We start from the raw sequence: 17,906 nt of genomic DNA, 5'->3' as shown, positions 1-17,906 counted from the left end.
GGCCGCAGCTCTGTCTGCTGGTGCCCGCCCCTGCGCCAGCCTTTTAAACCGGCCCACGGAGCCCCGCCCCCCCGTCCGCTTTCGTTTTCTCTTTCCGCGGTGGCGCCTGGAGCTTGCAACTCCCACCTCGGTTCCACGTTTCTTGGGACCCTCCCGGGGAGGCGCTCTGACCCCACCTTGTCGCGTACCTGTCTTTAACGTCCCTCCGCCCAAGGGTTCTATTCCGCTCCAGTGTCTCCTGACCTCTTCTCCGACTCCTTCTTGGGACCCAGTACCCTCACTTTCGCCCCCGGTACTTTGGTCCTGGAGTCATGCAGCCGGGCCCTTCAGAAATGCACCGGCGCTGCCACGCCTTCTTCCCCCCCCCCCCCCAGGTGTCTGCGTGCCTGTCCCGAGCCCAGCTGGGTCCTCCACTTTCCTCCAGCCATCCTTACTGGAAGCTTCGGGAGGTCTTCCTGTAACCCCCGCCCGGCTTTTCCAGCTGCAGACCCGAAGACCTGAATGCCCCCTTTTCGGCCCCGCGGGTCCGAGTCCCGGGCATCCCGCCCCCCGCCCCATAGTTCCCGCGCCCCTCCCGGCTGGCCGCTGCGCCTAGACTTGGCTTGGATTTCCCAGGAAGCGGTGGCCAGACCACAGGCTTCAAAGGAACCCTTCGGCAGTGCGGGAGGGGCGCCTCACTCCTACCTAGCCCAGTTCCTCGGAAACCGGGCGCGGCCACATAAGGGCCCCAGTGGCTGGACTCACCCTTCTCGATGCTCCTACTTGGAGACAGCTTGGAGAAACAGACTGCAGTTTTCTGTGGCAGGCAGATCGGGACCTGGCTCCTGTCCTCCCCGTTTTTATTTTGGGGAGGGGAGAGCTGGACACCTCCAAATGATACCAGTGAAACGTGCAATCTCAGATGTGGTGATCCTAAGAACCTACGCCCACCCCGCCGCCACCCCTCTTCCCCCCCCCCCCATTTTATAGATGTCTCCTTCAGCTGCTCTGTCTAGCATCTGCCCTTCATAAGTCCTCCCTTGCTCCCCACACCCGAACACCTTTGGCTTGTGATGGGGAGGCTGGTCGGGACCACCATTTGTGCAGGTGTGACTTAGTAATTCTTCCATGGTCGAAGCCATGGAATCAATGCCTGGCTGGTGCAGTGTTTTTGATTGAAGTCGGATGGGGAGCCCCAGCCTCAAGAGGGGCCAAATGAAAGATACTCTGTGGGCTGAGGGCTTAGTGACTGGCCTCACACTGGCACACACTGCCCTCTACAGACAGCTCTCAACCTCAGCCTAAATGGCTCCTCCGGGCTGTCCTGCTCTAGATCTCCCTGTCCCTCCACTGCCTCAATTTTCTCCTGAGCACAGACCGGTGCCTCAGAACTAGCCTGGCTTAGGACTGCACCAGATCCTTAAATTGGTGTGACCATCCAGGGTCTGACCTACAAAGGGTGAGAGAAAAGGTCCAGAGCCATGCATGAATTGGGAGTCAGAGCTTGCTGTCATTCTGAGAGGTTGATTGAGCCCCTACTGGGGCAGGTGGGATGGGGCTTGTTGGATGGTGGTAAAACATAAAGTATAATGCTGGTGAAAAGCTAGACTTTGACCCCAGATCCACTTCTAGCCCTGCCACTTTCCAGCCTCTGACCTTGAGCATGGAATGAACCTATCTGCCTTGATGTTTGCATCTGTGAGCCAGGGTGATAGTGTTGCCTGCATGGTTTGTGTGGGGTATGGTTCATATAGCTGTGTGTGATGCATAGGCATCCCTTAGTGCCTGTTGGTGTCACAGTCTGTTGGAGCCATGCACAGGGATTTGTCCCTTGGGTTCACTTTAGAAGTCCTAGCCAAGGAGCATGGGCCAGAGAGGGCACTGTAGAGGAGGGGAAGGCAGCCTGCTGGCAGCGGCAGTAGCATGCATCTTGTGTGCCAAGATAAGTGATCCCGGCCTGGAGAGGGTGATCAGGTTGGGCTGGCTCCTGTGTGCTTTTCTTCCATCCAGCACTGCTCCCTGGAAAGCCTAGAGAGAGCCCTATCATACCTGATGGTTCTCATACTTCTCCCACTCCCACTTTGGGCAGCCTCAGTGGCCCCTCAGGAGAACTGCCATCTCACCCCCATGCTGGGACCTCTTTTCACAGCCCCTTGCTGTCCATTTCCAAGGACCCCACCTTCATTTCATGTAGTGTTATCCCAAGCTGATAGCGTGCTGAAAGCTTGCAGTCCACACCATGGATTGCATTTCAGAACAGTCCGAGCCAACCCATATGAAATACGTGGAAACTAGAACTCAGAGGTAGAGTCACTTGCTCACAGATACGTTGTTCAGAAGGGGCAGAACTGGTGTTCATGTCTTCATCCCTGCTTCCATAAACTTCAGTCTGGACTCCACTGCTGGTGGTCTCCATCTTGGTCTGTCTTAGGTCAAAAGAACTATCTGCGTCCTGTGGCCTGGTGGAGAGGGGAGACGGGCCTCTGCTTCCCTCTTGTTAATAAGTTTGGAGAGGCTGCAGATCATACATCAGGGCCTCCGCCATCTTATTTATGACCCTGAACCCCCTCAGTCTCAATTCCCTGACCTGTTCAGTGAGCCTAGCCCATTCTCCCTGACAAGGTTGCAAAATCCATGGGGAGTCAGTCTGAAGTTTCTGGTCACTAGTTCTCCTCATAGACCCCAGTGGACAGTTATATGGCTTTGGTTTCATTTTCTGGTGTCCTGAGTTCAAAATGAAACCAAGACCAGGTGTGCCAGAATGTGAAAATATGCATCTGCTGCCTGCCAACCCTGACTGGCTGGGCACAGGGCTCACAGGGAGCCTGCAGTGAGAAGCCCTTAGATGCTCAGACTCATGGAAAGACCGACCCTACCTGGATCCAGGCATGCTGCTGCCCAGCTGTGTGAGCTTGCTCTAGTGGCTCCCACTCTGCATCCCATCAATCTTATCTGCACAGTGGGCTCTGGAAGTTCTGGACCTCACAGAGCACTGGTGCGTGCAGAGCCCAGAGCAGAGTTCCAGGCATAGAGTGACCAGCACAAGTGAGGGTCACAAGGTGATGAGCTCCCTGTCCACAGCTTGCCAGACACAGCCTCCGGTGTGAGACAGCCCAGCCCCGGTAGCCAGGAAGTAAGGGGCCAGGGCAGCATCTGAAGTTGCAGAGATCCTCCCCTGCTTGGGGAGCTCAGGTTTTCAGTTTCTCTTTCCAGACTAGTGACTTCGAGCTGGGAAAGCAGCCCCTGAGCTGGAGCATCATTCTGAAAGTCCTCTGGGTCCCTTGGACTGGGACTCTTGAGCCCTACTTTTCCAGTAACCCCTTGGCTTGCCAGGTTCCTATGCAACCTTGACATTGCCCCTGGGACCTGTGCCTCCAGCCCAGGGAAGGAGTTCTTGTTTTTGCTGGTCTGGGTATAAATATGTTACTTTAGAAATGTATGGCCTGGAGCAAGCTTCTTAGCTCTGCTGTGCCTCAGTAGTCTTATCTGCAAGATGGGGTCATTCATTGAGTGCCTGCTGTGTTCAGGCACCCGAGACTCAGGAGGATTCAAGCAGACCTGGAGCAGAAAATGAATGTGCAGGATCATTCCGGGCTGTGGGGATTAACAGGCAGGGTGCTAATGGCTAGACTTTTGGGGGCTAAGAGAACACAGGCAGGGAGAAGGGCACTGGGGACAGTGGCCTGGTGTTGGGATCTTTCTAAAAGAGAAAAGACCCTGTTGGAAATGTGCTATGGTAGGGTAATTGGCAGGCTTAGGTGTCAGAAAGGAGATGGGTGTCATGGGTGTAGAGAGCAAGGGGTGAGTTTGGGGCATGGTATGGGGTTGGCAGAGTCTGGTCCCTGAAGGAGGGCCTTGGGGGTGGTGGGAAGGGGTCAGATTTGAGGCTGAGTGCCTGGGACAACCGTTGATGGTGGTCATACCTTACAACTGTGTCCTGGGGTGTCCCCACATGGGTCCTGCAGTGACTGCAGAGACAGTCCTGAGGGAGAGCTGGGGTGCTGGGTGTGGAAGAGGTTACATGGAAAACTGGCCTGAGTCCTGGGGCTGGACTTCACTCTCCAGGACTCAGAGCAGCAGTTCGCATTTGCTGAGTCCCTGCTCTGAGCCAAATAGCAGTGTTTTACTGCATGATCTTCTGTAGTCTTTCCTTGGTGCTGTGAGGCGGAAATTACATGTTTCCACTTATTAGATGGGGATCCGGTAACTGAGGGTGTTTAGCAGGGTCCTGGGGCCCAGAAGGACTCTGTCAGGTGCTTTGTTGAGTCAGGTGGACCTCTGTCCCTCCTATCCGCACCATGGGAAGGAATGTGTGTGGGAGTGGGGTACAGGCTGTGGGCACCCACGTTCACAGAGAAAGTCAGCATTGTTACTCACCTGTGGCTGGCTCCAAAGTGGCACGTTCCTGGGAAGATGGGAGGTTATTCCTAGCCCACATGACCAGGGAAGGACGGAGAAAGGGAATGGCCAGCCAGAGTTGCTGACCTCCAGAAAGCAGCTCCTGCTGTTACCAACTCCAAGCTGGGGGAGGCAGGAGGGGTCTTCGGAGCGCAAGGCCCTCATTTGTTTCCTCCACGTGTGTCAGCAGGCCAGGTGAGGGTGGCTCCAGGAGAGCAGCCCTGTGATGAGTCTGTAGGAATGTCAGCACATGAAGCAGGCGCTCGCCCGGTTTCCCTGGCTGGGAGCACCTCATTACCTCATTACCAGGGGCACAGGCCAGCAGCAGCCCCCCACACACACTGAGAGTATGTCCAGCCCAGCTGGAGGTGAGCGTGGGTCCAGTGCTGAGGAGGAAGTGGGACTTGGCAGCTGGCAAGAATGGCGAGTGCTCTCGGAGGGGCAGAGTGCAGCAGCAGAGGTTGTTTCATTTCGGTTTTTTGGTGAGGATTGAGTTCAAAGCCTTCATACGGAGCTACATGTCCAGCTCTCAACATTATGAATCTTTTTTCAGTCTTTAAACTTTTTTAAAATCTTTTATTTTATTTATTTGGTACAAGGTCTCACTACACAGCTCAGACTCACAGTGATCCTCCTGTCTCAACCTACCTAGTGCTGAGATTTCAGGTGCGCATCGCCACCCCTGGGTTCTGGGGCTAGCAGAGCGTGCAGTACTGGGGATCAAACCCAGGTCCTTGTGTTTGCCAGGCAGGTGCCTAGACCACCAAGCTATCTCCCCAGACCCTGATTATTTAATTTTTAAAATGCGTTAAATGTTTGAGATAGGGTCTCACCAAGTCAGAGTTGTCCAGGCTGGGCTTCAGCTTGTGATCCTCCTGCCCCAGCCTCCTAGAGGCAGGACAGTGAGGACCAGAGTAGCAGAGCAGAGAGGAAGACGTAGGAGAGGCCTGGGGCTGGAGTATGGGAAGAGGCAGGGCTTGGCCTGTCCCTGCCAAGGGCAGTGCTGGCCTCTGGGGGCAGCCTACTGACCACCCTGCCGGCACCCTCAAAGGGGACTGCCTTGGCTTGCACATCCCTGTGCTGTCTCTTCAGATTCCATAGAGCTTTGCTGAGATGAGTTAGGTGCTTTCTCTAATAACCCCTTGCCTTTTTTCCTCTATAATTTTTTAGTTCCTCATGTAAAATAATCAAGACATTTTTCCTGGCCAGAGGTAACGCCAGGCACTGGCTTGGTGCGTGGCCTTCTACACCTTTGCTTCTGTTTGTACACGCAAGTGTTTTTACCTCTGAATAAAGTGTTGCTTGTGTAGGATCCCTTCCCCCATGCTTCTTCCTGCCCTTTTCGCCCCACAGCCTATGCTGGGCAGCTAGAGAGCATGTATAGCTCCCTGCACTCATTTGAAAGACTGGAGGGCCGGCCAGATAGATCAGCTGATTAAAGTGCCTACTTTGGCAGATGCAGGGACCAGGGTTCAATTCTGGCTCCACATGCTGTGCTGGCCCTGCCCCCGGGGCATGCTGAGACTGGGATTGAGACTGGGCATAGTGGCGTGCACCTGTAATCCCAGTGTTTGGGAGGCTGAAAACAGGAGGATCACTATGAGTCCGATCTGTGTAGTGAGAACCTGTAGACCCTCTACCAAATACATTAAAAAAAAAAAAAAAAAAAAGGAAAGAAAGACTGAGATTCATCATAGTGGACCCCGTGGGTTTTGCATAGCCACCCCCTATAGATGGACAGGTTGGTCGTTTTCTGCTCTTAGGAACAATGTGGTCCTGAACCTCCCTTACAAGCTCATGGGGCACATGTGCAAAAAGTTGGCCCACTTTAAATGTTAGCAGATGCTGCCCTGATGCCTGCAAGCCCACCTGGGCTCCCCTCTGCCTTGGGAGGCCCTTAGCAGTGCATTCCTTGCCAGTACTTGCAAACATTCTGCATTTTTGCCTATGTGATGATTACATAAGTAGCATCTTGTTTAAAGTCTGACCCTTCTTTCTTTCATTTATTCAAACGATATCAAGCTCCTCATATGAGCTAGAAACTGTGGTCAGTAGTAGAGATGCAGTGATAACCACAGGGGTCCCTGGCTTTCTTCACAAAGTGTGAGATACAAGGAAGACCAGAGACCAAGATCACCTCCTGGGGTCACCCAGCAAGGGAAGGGGGTCTGGGAATTGGATCAGTGTTGTGGGGAGTTGAGGGACTTTTCCTTTGAATCCTGCCTCAGTCAGGGTCTGTGCCTTTTTCCCTGACTGCTTCCCCGGCCCCACCCGTCCCAGGACCCTTAGTGACCCTTGGTGACCGTGGGCCAAACTGAGTTTCACTTTCCAGATCCTACACCACCTCCACTACCCCACCTAAGTTAAAGCCTTCGACTTTTAAGAGAGGTCCCCTTCAGAACTGTGAAGTGGGCGTGTGCACCGAGTCTCTACAAGGAACATGATGATATACTACAAGCATGCACAAAAATATACTTTCAGAGGGGGAGAGAGAGACAGGCAGTGGGAGGGAGGGGAAGGGGATTAAAAAGCTGTGTTATACACATGTACCAACTCCCCATGATGAATGTAATCATTATGTATTACAAACATGGACCAACTGAAATAAAAATAGGTTGCCTTTCATAATCAGACTCTCTTGGTGGCTGAGATTCTTGTTTTTTCATTTTTTTAAATTTGGGGTTCTAGTAGCCTGCCCCCACACCCAACCCCACCCCCACCCCCACCCCACTCTCATCCCGTCTCAGGCTGAGCGCATGAATGAATCTTTTTCCTGTCATGTTTGGAGAGGGTGAGTTCTGTGAGTGCTGATCTGTGTGCATCTGTGTGCATGTCTAGACAAGGGTGTGCATGTGTGTGTGCGTGCGCACGCGCACACGCATGCGTGCATCAGGTCCATATGTGAACGGAGGTGTCTGACTGGATTTGAGCCCCTTTGTCTGAGATATTGGCTTTTGGGAAACATGGGCTTAAAGATCTGTAAACCACACGTGTCTGCTCCACCTGCTTCTTTCTCTGAGGCACAAACTATGTCTCTATAGAGGTCTCCTACCTCCAGGGATCTTATCACAGCAGGATATGGCCCAGAGGAGGTTTTTGGTGAGTTAACACCCTCATAAGGTTCCACATAGGAATGTCTCCGCTCCCTGTCACTTCTGTTTTTCTAGGCCCCAAATATATGACACCAGCCCTTGTGCTAGAATACACTTGGAATCCCAGCACATAGGAGGCTGGGATTGTGGAGACTTTGAGGCCAGCCTGGGCTACACAGTGAGTTCAAGGACCACCTGAATTACAGGGAGACGCAAAACATCAAACCAAGCACAACCAAAAACAAAAAAACCCATGTGACACCTTTATTAGGGAAATTGAAATACTAACTCAAGATTAGTCTTCCAGGGTACAAGCTTTAATCCTTGTTGCATAGAAATCACCATGGTAACATGTTCCTGGACTTCATCCTGGCATACTGTGATGGCCTTTCTCCTTAGGGTAAAACTGACACAGGAATGATCCAGAAAGTGCTGTCTCATCAGTTGTATTTTCGCCCTAAAGGACAAAGGAATGGGAAAGGGACCTTTAATAGCTAAGTACTGCCTGACATCACTGAATTCCATCCTTTACTTAACTGCTCATTTGTAATTGAATGTGGATATCAAGAGGTAGAGCTTAGACTACCATTGAGGTCTTTTTGACATGTGAATCCATCCATCATCCTTCTATTTATCATCTGCCCATTCATTAGTTCACTCATTCTATTCATCCAGCTTTGTGTTCTCTCCTGTCCTACTGTAATAGGTCTTCCATGTAGTCCATTCAGTTGCTCTAACTAGCCAGCCATAGGCAACCAGCTCATCTATCCACTGATATCCTCCCAGCTTTATTTATCTAACCATATGATCAGTTGTGTCTAGCCAGCCAATATATCAGTTCAATCCATTCATCCAAGTGTCACATCCAAATAATGAATCACATCCACACAACTTTCCTGTCATCCCACCAGTGCATCTATCCATCCCTTCTGTTACTTAGCCATCTAGCTAGCCAGCCTTCTAGCAAAGTATTGATCCACTCACCCTCTGCCCCCCTATCAGTCTATCCTATATAGTCAAAGACCCAGTGTGTTGGGTGTTCAACCCGCTGTTTACACTGGTTTTTCTATCCTCACCAGTGGTTCCTGGTACCTGGTGTCCCCCTCCCTGCCTCCAAGCCCCAAGTGGACTGTTTTCCCTTTCTCTGGGCCCAGAACCTCCCCACCTGCTGGAATAGTACCTGAGCTTCGCCTCTTTGATCTGTATCTCCTTGTGCTCCTCCTGGTCACTTTTCTTTTTACCTTCCTTGTCAACGTCTTCTTTCTGTTGCTGGAGCCCTTGTGGTGGAACTTGCGCCCAGCAGGAGCATGGCGGGATTGCATGGGTGGTCTGTGGTGCCGGGGTGATGGGCTGGCACTGGAGCTGGGCCTGGGGCTGGGGCTGGGCCTGGGCCTGGGCCTGGCACTGGAGCTGGGCCTGGGGCTGGTACTGGGGCTGGGCCTGGGCCTGGCACTGGAGCTGGGCCTGGGGCTGGTACTGGGGCTGGGGCTGGGCCTGGGCCTGGCACTGGAGCTGGGCCTGGGGCTGGTACTGGGGCTGGGGCTGGGCCTGGATCTGGGCCTGGGGCTGGGGCTGGGCCTGGGGCTGGGTCTGGGGATGGGGCTCCGGCTCAGGGGGCCAGGCGTGCTGTGGTGGCTGGGCAGGTTCTGGCTGCAGCCCTGGCACTGGTGGCTGCAGTTGCACTGGCTGCAGGTGTGACTCTGAGGCTGAGAGGTGCTATGGAGCTGGAGGTTAGTGGTGGGAAGGCTTGGCATCTTGGTATCTCTGGAGGCCACACCTGGAGATGCCTCCTTTCCCAGCTGGCCCAGCTTCACAGGGGCCCCACAGCCTCTGTTTATATAGTCAGGCTGATTGTGATGGCACAGGCCACATAGGTAACAGATGTGACTGGTAGGGATGAAGCTCCAGCCCTTTCTTCTCAGCCCCAGGGTGGGGCAGCTTCCAGGGGCATTTTGGGATTGTCTTTTCCATCTGCTGGTTAGTTAAGCATTGAAGCCCCTGGGTCTGAGGAAGCCAAGTCTATACCCCACATCTGCCTCTTATTCACAGCCCTGGGCACTTACCTTTCCAAGCCCCAAGCTCCCCTTCTTTGTAGGCTGGAAACAATTTCACCCATTTCATGGGACATTGGGAGAATTAATGGAAAGAATCTAAACAAGCAGTTCACTCAGGCCCATCTCAGAATCAGGAGCTCAGTAGACACCAGCTACACCATTATCTGCTCTTCTTCTTTTCCATCAGGGACGTCAGTGGGTGGTGGGTGGTGGGTGGTGGGTGGAAGCTGGACGCTTTGTGCCCACCAAGGTAGGTGGTGAGCAGACAGGGAACAGGCTGGATGGCTTATCAGATGAATGGCAGGAGTAACTGCATGGCTGATGAGCAGTCCTGGAAGATTTCAAGTCTAGGGGCTCAAAGTCAGGCTCAAGTCTCTGTTTGTACTGTTATCTAATCCAGGATGGGTTGCCATAGTTACCAAGGTTTGGTTTCCTTGTATGGCAAAGGGGCATCTTTCCTACTTCTGCAGCATTCTGGTAAACCTATAATGCCAGACAGTTCCCAGGAGGCTTTGAGTCCCTCTGTCTCCTCACTCCATCATCGCTTCTCATGAAGTCCTCCTGTGCAGTTCAGTTCCTGATGGCCCTGCTCAGACACCCTAGCACTTCAGGAAAGCCTGGTCATTTGCTGGAACCTGAGGCCATTTGCCCAACTTGGTCTTTTAGGAAGTCCATCCAGAACCACTTCCATCCTTCAGCATAGACATTGGCCCCTCAGACTTCTGCAGTCCCTGATTCCATGGCCCTCACTGCCCTTTCTGAAACTCTGAGCCCATTTCACACTCTGCTGCCTGAGTGTAACTTTGCGTCTCGCCATGTGTGTTTACTATGTCAAGCTTGTACAAGTCTGTTTCTAAATAAACATGTTGAGTCTACAATGGAAATCACATTTAATGAGCCCTTCCTGGTCACTGGGATGGTCACACTTTGCAGGCAGCTTTGTCCAGGAGAGTCACTGACACTGTGGTGTAGGATGAACAGTGGCCCCAGTCTGTGCCCATATAATCCCTGGAATCTGCCAGCATGACCCTGTTTGGATGGAGTTTTTACTGATGTAATTTAGCTTAAGAGTCTTGAGCCATTTCTGGGTCATTGGGTGACCCATGAACAAATGTCCTTATATAGGATGGAAGTCATGACATAAGAAAGCCACACACATAGGAGACAGAGGGTAGAGTTCTGTAGCCACCAGCCAAGCCCCTCCTGCAGCCCCTGAGAACTGGAAGAGACAAGAATGCCTCTCCTCGGAGTGAGGAGCAGCATCCTTTGGACCCCTTGATTACATAATTTTATTGTTCAGATTTTTTGAGACAAGGTCTCACTATATAATTGAGGCTGGCCTTGAATTCACTATGTAGTCCAGTCTGGCCTTGAACTCATGGAATCCTCCTGCCTCAGCCTCCCAAGTACTGGGATTACAGGTGTGTGCCACCACACTCAGCCAATTCCAGACTTTTAACTGGTGTTTCAGATGTGACACAACAGCACTGTGAGACTTAAGCACCCCATAAGGTGGGTACAGTGATTGTCCTCCCAAAGGAGCAGGCTCACAGGGGTTAAGTAACCAGCCTAGAGTCCCAGAGCACAACAATAGCAGATCTATATTCAGATCTGAGTCCCACTGGCCCTTGCAGTCACTGTGACTAGCTGGGGTCACAGAGGGCATGTAGACTTTTGCTCTGCTGATCCTGCCAGGTGGGGAGCTCTGCGGGTCTCTTGTGGGAAGTGCACTGGGCCACACTGTGAAGGCTTTCTGGCCCTCTGGCCCTCTCCATGGCCCCTGCCTCTCCTGCTGATCCCCTCCTCCAGCTATGTAGTCCAGCTCCTCTTCCCCAGCACCTCTCCAGCTGCCACTATGGGCTGCCCAGCAGAATGGGACCTGCGTCTTTCCATCAGAGCCCTGGGGGCTAGCATGGCTGGACGAATGAGCAGGCAGGTGGGCTTAAGGGACTTGGACTAGAGAATGAGACTGACCAGCCAGGGTCACTTGTTATAGGGATGATGTGGAGCTGATAGGACAACAGCCCCTCTACCTTCCCTGCCACCACACCCACAGGCCACAGCCCAAGCACCCCAGCCCTCAGCCTGCCTTTACTGCCCACCCCACCACTCTACCGAGTCCTCCTGGGGCCACATGGTTGGTGCTTGGGGATTGTGAGGAAACAAGCAGACCCCCTGGTCATTTCCTTTGGGCAGGCGGAGTATGGAAGCGGGGGCAGATGCGCAGCAGACACGGATAGCTTCTTGATGAACCTTGGCGAGAGGGCCAGAGCCTGGCTGTCCGATGCATTCAGTGAACTGGTGGGTGGCAGGCAGGAATGAGCCTTTACGTGGGCACAGAGGACCCCTGTATGTGGAAGGACTAGCTGAGAAGCCAGGCCTACTTGAAGTGGATGAAACCTGCAGGAGCCCTGGTTAGACACTGTCCATGTTAGTGTGGTCCTACTGGCATCTTGCTTAATGCCCCACCATGGCCATGGGTTTGAGGAGCCTTGTGCAAGCAGGAGGGGCAGGCAGCAGCTCAGAGGCAGTGACTTGCTCAAGGTCTTGGGCCAGCAGAAAAAAAAATTGGAGCCCAGGTGTGCTGCCCTGCCCAAGCCAGAACTGTTCAAGAAACCTGTGCTTGTGCTTGGAGGAGCAGAACAGGGTCCCTCTGGGTGCTCTGGCCTGAATCTGCAGACCCAGTTTGGAGAAGGGATAGATGAGATGACTGGGTATCAGTATAACTTAGTAATTACTTTTTGAGATAGTATTTGTACATCTTCATGGGGTATCATATGGTAATTCGATATATGTATGTGATGTATAAAAATCAAATCCAAGTAACATTTCCCTTCGGATTTAATCATTTTTATGTATTGAGAGCATTGTATTCTTAATCTCTAGTCACCTTACAGTACAACATAAGGTGCTTTAACAAGCAGTTACCCTGTTAGACCAGGCTTTCCAGACCAGTGACGCCCCCCTCCCACCTCCTGCAGCAGGGAGGATCAGAAACAAGGCCACTGTCCCCACCCGCTCGGCCTCACACCTACCCTGGCACACTCACATCGCGCACGTCTAGTACAGGAAGGAACACCAGAGAGGAGGGTTCCTTGGAGACTTTTTATTGACTCTTTTCTGAAAGTTCTCGTTGGGATGGTGGCAGCACTCCTCACTAGGATGTTGTTGTGGGTCAGGAGTGCGTCTGCTCGGACTCAGGGCCCTGCTGGTCTTCAGGCTTGTCCTCGGCATTCTCCTGTCCAGGCTCCATCAACAATAGTTTGCCCTTCACTGGAAGCTGCTCCTCCTCCTCTTCATCCTCTTCCTCTTCCTCCTCTTCCTCCTCTTCTTCCTCCTCCTCCTCCTCTTCTTCCTCTGATGACAAGGAGAAGTTATCCTGACTCACACAGGCCAGGAGCTTCTTCATGGTGGATTCATGGCCCCTTCCATGGCCCCTGCTGTGGCTCGTGCTGTGGCCAGTGCCATGGCCCGTGCTGAGCTTGGTGCAGCGGGAACCCATTGCTCTCCTTGGCTCTCTCCAGACTAGGACTAGGAGGGGAGGTAGCTGAGAGGAGCACAGGGCTTTGAAGGCGGGGCATGGGTGCTGACATCACAAAGGGATCCTGAAGCCCCTCCCACAATCACCCCAGCCCCTCCCCCACTGGCCTGATCTGTCCAGGGGAAGTCCTCCCTTTAACTGGAATGAGACTTGAGGTTAGAATTTCTGGAAGCAGGGGGCATGTCTCAGAAATGCCCAGCAGAGAGCTGCTGATAGTTTGTAAAGATGGGGTCAGAGTAGTGGTTGCCTTAGGGTAGAGGCACAAGGGGGCCTCCAGATGGGGCAGGAATGATGGGTTTCTTGGCCTGCTTGCACTTTCCTTTGAGTTGTACGTAATGACCCCTTGCGGGACTGGGATGCGGTGCTTTGCACATACAATGCCCTGGCCTTATCCCCAGTGCTCCTGAGAGTGTGATCCAACATCCTGAAAGGCAGCAGCAGTGCCTAAGCACTGGGGGGATGCTCTTAGAGCATGAAGGGAGGTGTCCCTTGGCAACCTGTGTCCACACATGATTTCACACAGGATGGTGTGGGAAGAGCTAGGATCCCTGTCGTAAGAGCAGTTGGCCATTAATGAGCGCTAGAAATCCATTTAGAACAGGTCTTGCTGATGTCCTTCCTTAGTGACTCCTACAGGGTTCCAAAAAATGAAATGGGAGAGATGATCCAGATCATGTCCCCCTGGAAGGCGTTACACAGGGGACAGCCACCACAAGCCAGAACCTCGCACCTGACATAGGCTCACCCAACATGGCCCCCTACCCCTTGCCTTGTGCTCTCCTTGCTTGGAGGACCTCAGACCTGCCTCCCCCAGGGCTGCTCCCAACTGGTTGATAAAGATGGCTTTTCACTGTCCCATTTCAGGGGGCAGGTGAGCAAGTGAATGTAGCCTCTGGCATGGTGAGGGAACATATGACAGAACAGCACTGCAAGCCACTGCCTACGAACCCCTGTCCTCCCAGACCTGTCCTCCCAGCAGGCACACTGCCCACACAAAGGAGACCCCATAGCCAGTGAGTTCTTTGTCAAGCTTTATTTGGCAGGTGACTGTGCTCATTACTCAGATCTTGTGGGGTCCTTGGAAACTCAGGGTTTAGGCGTCAACGGAGGGGTGTTAAGGCATGTGCTGTTGCTTGGGCAGGTGACTTCTGTAGCTTCCAGAAGGGCCTGGGAAGGTTTAGTGGTACCTCCTGCATCTCCTCCTCCTCCTTCTGCAGGCTTTGGGAGAGAAAAGTTCATTTGGGGTCATGTGGGAGGCCCAGACAGCAGTGGAACCCCTGCCTCCCACCTGCCCTGCTGCACAGCAGCACAGGTACAAAGGGCCTGGGGTTGAGGGGGCAGGGCTCAGGCCAACCTCGGCGACGTCGCCTCCTGCAGCTGCGTCTCCTGCGCCTCCGGCAGGATCTGCCCCGCCGCCTGTGGATGCGGTATAGCCTCCTCCGAGAACAGCGCCTGCGCCTGTGGTAGCGGCCTCTGTATGTCCTCCCGTAGGCCTCCACGCGCTCTGAACTCAGCCCCTGCCCCTGCTCCTGGCCCTCACCAGACTCCTGGCTGTGTGCCTGGAGCCGGTGCTCGCTGGGGCTCCTCGCTCGGCAGCGGACCATCGTGCTGGGAGATGGGGAGATAGGTGGCTCTGGGCTGAGGCTGCAGCTGACCTGGGAGGAGGGCTGAGGCTGCCCACCTGCTCTTGCTGTTGGTTGGTCTGGTTGGTGGGGTGCTCAGGGCCCATTTATAAAGGGGCCCCCCACTATGACCTGGCAGCCCATCCCATGATTGTCCCCACTCTGCCCAGGACCCTCTGTGAGGGCAGCACAGGTCAGGAGCTACAGTCCTAGCCCAGAGGACCTGGCCTTGCCTGTAGTGTGTCCCCAGACCCTGGTAGTAGGTGGGACCCTCAGTCAGAAGAAGGAAGCTTATTGTCCACACCCAATTCTCATCCTGCCCAGTGGTGGGAATTCATAAGTAGTTATTCTAGAAGATCCCCCACTTCTAGAAGATCCCATGGTCAACTCTTTTGCATGATCCCAAGTGTGGAGAATGTCTTCATACCTGGGCGTACTTTGTAGCATTTGTCCCTTTGTACTGTGATGATCCATTGAGAACCAGAAGCAGAGTCATGGCAACTGAAACCTAGTCTCTCTCTCTTGGGGTGGGGGATGTTGTCCTGGTTTCTCTTTTGTGGCTAGAAGGGGGGACATGGCTGACAGCGCCTCCTCCCACGGTGCCTCCATCCTAATCCACGAACCTGTGGGCACGTTACCTTCCATTTGCAAAAAGGACTTTGCAGGTATGACTAAGGATCTTACCACTTGGGTGGGTCCTGTGCAATCACAAAGGTCCTTACGAGAGGAGGAGAAACCCAGGAAGAAATATGAAGAGGCTGCAGTGCTGGCCTGGAGGACGGCACTCTAGATGCTACAGAGGCCAGAAAACAGGTTCACACCATGACGCCTTGATTTAGTCCCCAAGACCCATTCGGGCTTCCGCCTGCAGAACTGTGAGATAATAAACTTGTGTTACTTCAAGCTGTTTGAGTTTACATGCTGCTCCCTCTCAGGACCAAGGAACTTTATAGGGGTGCCCAGTCTCCCCTCAGGCAATTGGTAAAGATAGGAATGCCCAGCTAGGTTCACCTTTCCATGGCTAGATACATGATCAGAAAAAAAAAAGTCCCACAAAAGTCAGCCCAGGGTCTGCCCACCTGCAGGGCTGTCCTCCTCCTCCTCCTCCTCCTCCTCCTCCTCCTCCTCCTCCTCCTCCTCCTCCTCCTCCTCCTCAGTTCAGGAAGGCCTTGCCTGGGGGGGGGGGAAGGTACCAAGAGTCCTGATGGAGCCAGCCTCTGTGGGCACCGGTGTACTCACTTGGGGATGCGGCCTGCTGGCCCCTGCCTCGAGGGCTGCTGAGGACCAAAGGCCTGGTGCATGCTGAGCTCCATGAGCAGCAGTTGGAGACCTCTGGTGCCACTAGGTCTGATCTTCAGGAACTGGTCCTGGATCTCTCTCTAATCACTGATAAAATCCCTGGCTTGCTTAGTGCCACAAAAGGACTGTGACACAGGGTCTGTGCCAGGTCTGAACTGGGCTTTCCTAGCCCATAACTAGGCCCATTAGCCTGGAGTCCTAGTGGGCTTTCTTACCTCCAGTCCCAACCATCTTGTGCTACATACCCAATGTCACCAGGATTCTCCCAGGCTCCCCACTGGAGCGTGACTGCAGACGTGTCCTGTAGGTCAGGCAGCTCACAGGTGAGTTCATTTCATGGACACATTGCTCAACTCCCTTCGGGTACCTGAGGACTGAGTAGGAAGGGCAGCTCCCCTGCTGCCTGGCCAACTTCCTGCTCCCAAATGGGGATACAAACTTACAGTTGAGGGCTGCTGAATGAAAATCTTTGAGATCCATGATTCTGCTAACCTCTGTATAACCAAAGGAACCAAGATTTTACCTTTGAATTAAACCTGTCTGGCACTTTTGGCTATTAAGGAGCACCAAGCTGGCAGAGGTGCAACAGACCCCGGAGGCCCTTCTGATGCTGCTGGTATAATGGCCTATTGCCAGGTGCTGACCACAGGGCAGAGCAGCACAACAGTGGCCCTCAGGTGCGCATGACCCAGCACCAGGGGCGGAGTAGGTAGTTTAGGGGGCAGATTTTCCTCATATCGCGTCACTGTGTTAAAGACAGAATCCCTCGTGACAACTGTCACTTACATCCCCCCTTCCCAGCATCCTCTGTGCCATCCTCAGGCCCTTCCACCACCAGGCCAACCCTCTCCCCTGAGCCATTGAGGACAACAAGGTATGAGTGGGATGATTTTAACATTTATTGACAGGCGGCATTGTTCCTTAGCAGGCTCCTGTTTCAGTGCAAGGTGACATTGTCAAGAGGTGGCAAGACGGTGTTGTGGTCTGGTAGTTTGTGGCAGGAGTTCAGTGGACTTGCTCTTCTGCTCTTCCGCCATCAGTGTCTGCGGCACCTGCGGGTGTACCTGCGGCGGCAGCAGCCTAGGGGCACAAGAGGCATTGAGAGACCATCACAGCCCCATGGAGCCCCAGCCCCACCCCAGCAGCAGCCTCTCTTACGTCTCTGTCTCCGATGGCACCGCCTCCTTCGTCTATGGCATCTCCGTCTACGGCGGCGGCATCTGCTCCGGCTTGGGCTGCGGCAGCATCTGTATCTGGCCATGGCACTAGATGAACTTGGCCTGGGCTTGGCTCAGAACAGGGGCACCACCTCGGCTGAGCCAGCCAACCTGTGAGCAGGTGGAAATTTGTGGGCTGTGAGCCAGGGCCGAGGCCTGGGCCTCTTATAGACCCTGGACATTGTGAGGTCAAAGTGGCCAGCACCTCACAGGTGATGACCAGAGCCACTTTATGTCCATATATGGGCATATCAGGGGTGAGTGCAGCCTTGGCACATGGGAGCCTCCGTGTCACAGCCACTGTATGACACAGTTAGGTGGCCATGCCTGGGGAGGCCCAGGTTACAACATGGGCTTCCTTCCAAGCTCACATGGTGGTCTGAATGTCACCAGAGTGTTTTAGAGGGTGGCAGTTATTTAGCAATTTACAATATAACCAAGCAGCAAAATAGTGTGAAGAAGCACATTTTCCTTCAGAAGCTAGAGGTTGTAGGAGCTGGATGGCGTGATCGGTGACATCCGCCAACTCTCCTGCAGTGATTCTGAAGATGCTTATAGAGGCAATGGGGCAAACAGCAGAGCGGGTGGCAGGCAATGGCACCAAAGGGCCTGTCTGGGTGGTGGGGAGTTGTGTGGCCTTTGAAACTGTTCTGAGGCACTGGAATCATTTAAAAATAAAGTTTAAAAAAGCAAAGAGGAAGGCC

The 17,906-nt window shown here is 53.5% G+C and overlaps 2 protein-coding genes and 1 long non-coding RNA gene across 3 annotated transcripts; all 3 read right to left on the bottom strand.

Moving 5' to 3' along the window:
• Positions 1 to 7,725: 7,725 nt before the first annotated feature.
• Tnp2 (transition protein 2) lies at positions 7,726 to 10,062 on the bottom strand. The gene is made up of 4 exons (XM_023711395.1): positions 10,058 to 10,062; positions 9,041 to 9,299; positions 8,650 to 8,890; positions 7,726 to 7,926 (listed from the first exon to the last, which is right to left on the bottom strand). Exons 1-4 carry the CDS (start codon positions 10,060 to 10,062, stop codon positions 7,910 to 7,912), a joined length of 522 nt encoding a protein of 173 aa, XP_023567163.1. The 3' UTR covers positions 7,726 to 7,909.
• A 2,576-nt stretch (positions 10,063 to 12,638) lies between these two features.
• Prm3 (protamine 3) lies at positions 12,639 to 13,077 on the bottom strand. The gene has a single exon (XM_004627754.2). The coding sequence runs from the start codon at positions 13,023 to 13,025 to the stop codon at positions 12,699 to 12,701; it is 327 nt and encodes a 108-aa protein (XP_004627811.1). The 5' UTR covers positions 13,026 to 13,077; the 3' UTR covers positions 12,639 to 12,698.
• A 3,785-nt stretch (positions 13,078 to 16,862) lies between these two features.
• Positions 16,863 to 17,336, bottom strand: LOC111815784. Its single transcript, XR_002820426.1, has 2 exons — positions 17,144 to 17,336; positions 16,863 to 17,065 (listed from the first exon to the last, which is right to left on the bottom strand). It is a non-coding gene; the product is annotated as an uncharacterized LOC111815784 (long non-coding RNA).
• Positions 17,337 to 17,906: the final 570 nt, after the last annotated feature.

Source organism: Octodon degus, unplaced genomic scaffold (assembly GCF_000260255.1).
Source record: "Octodon degus isolate 3935 unplaced genomic scaffold, OctDeg1.0 scaffold00021, whole genome shotgun sequence".
NCBI classification, from domain to species: Eukaryota; Metazoa; Chordata; class Mammalia; order Rodentia; family Octodontidae; genus Octodon; species Octodon degus.
This window is presented reverse-complemented; position numbering and strand designations above follow the sequence as displayed.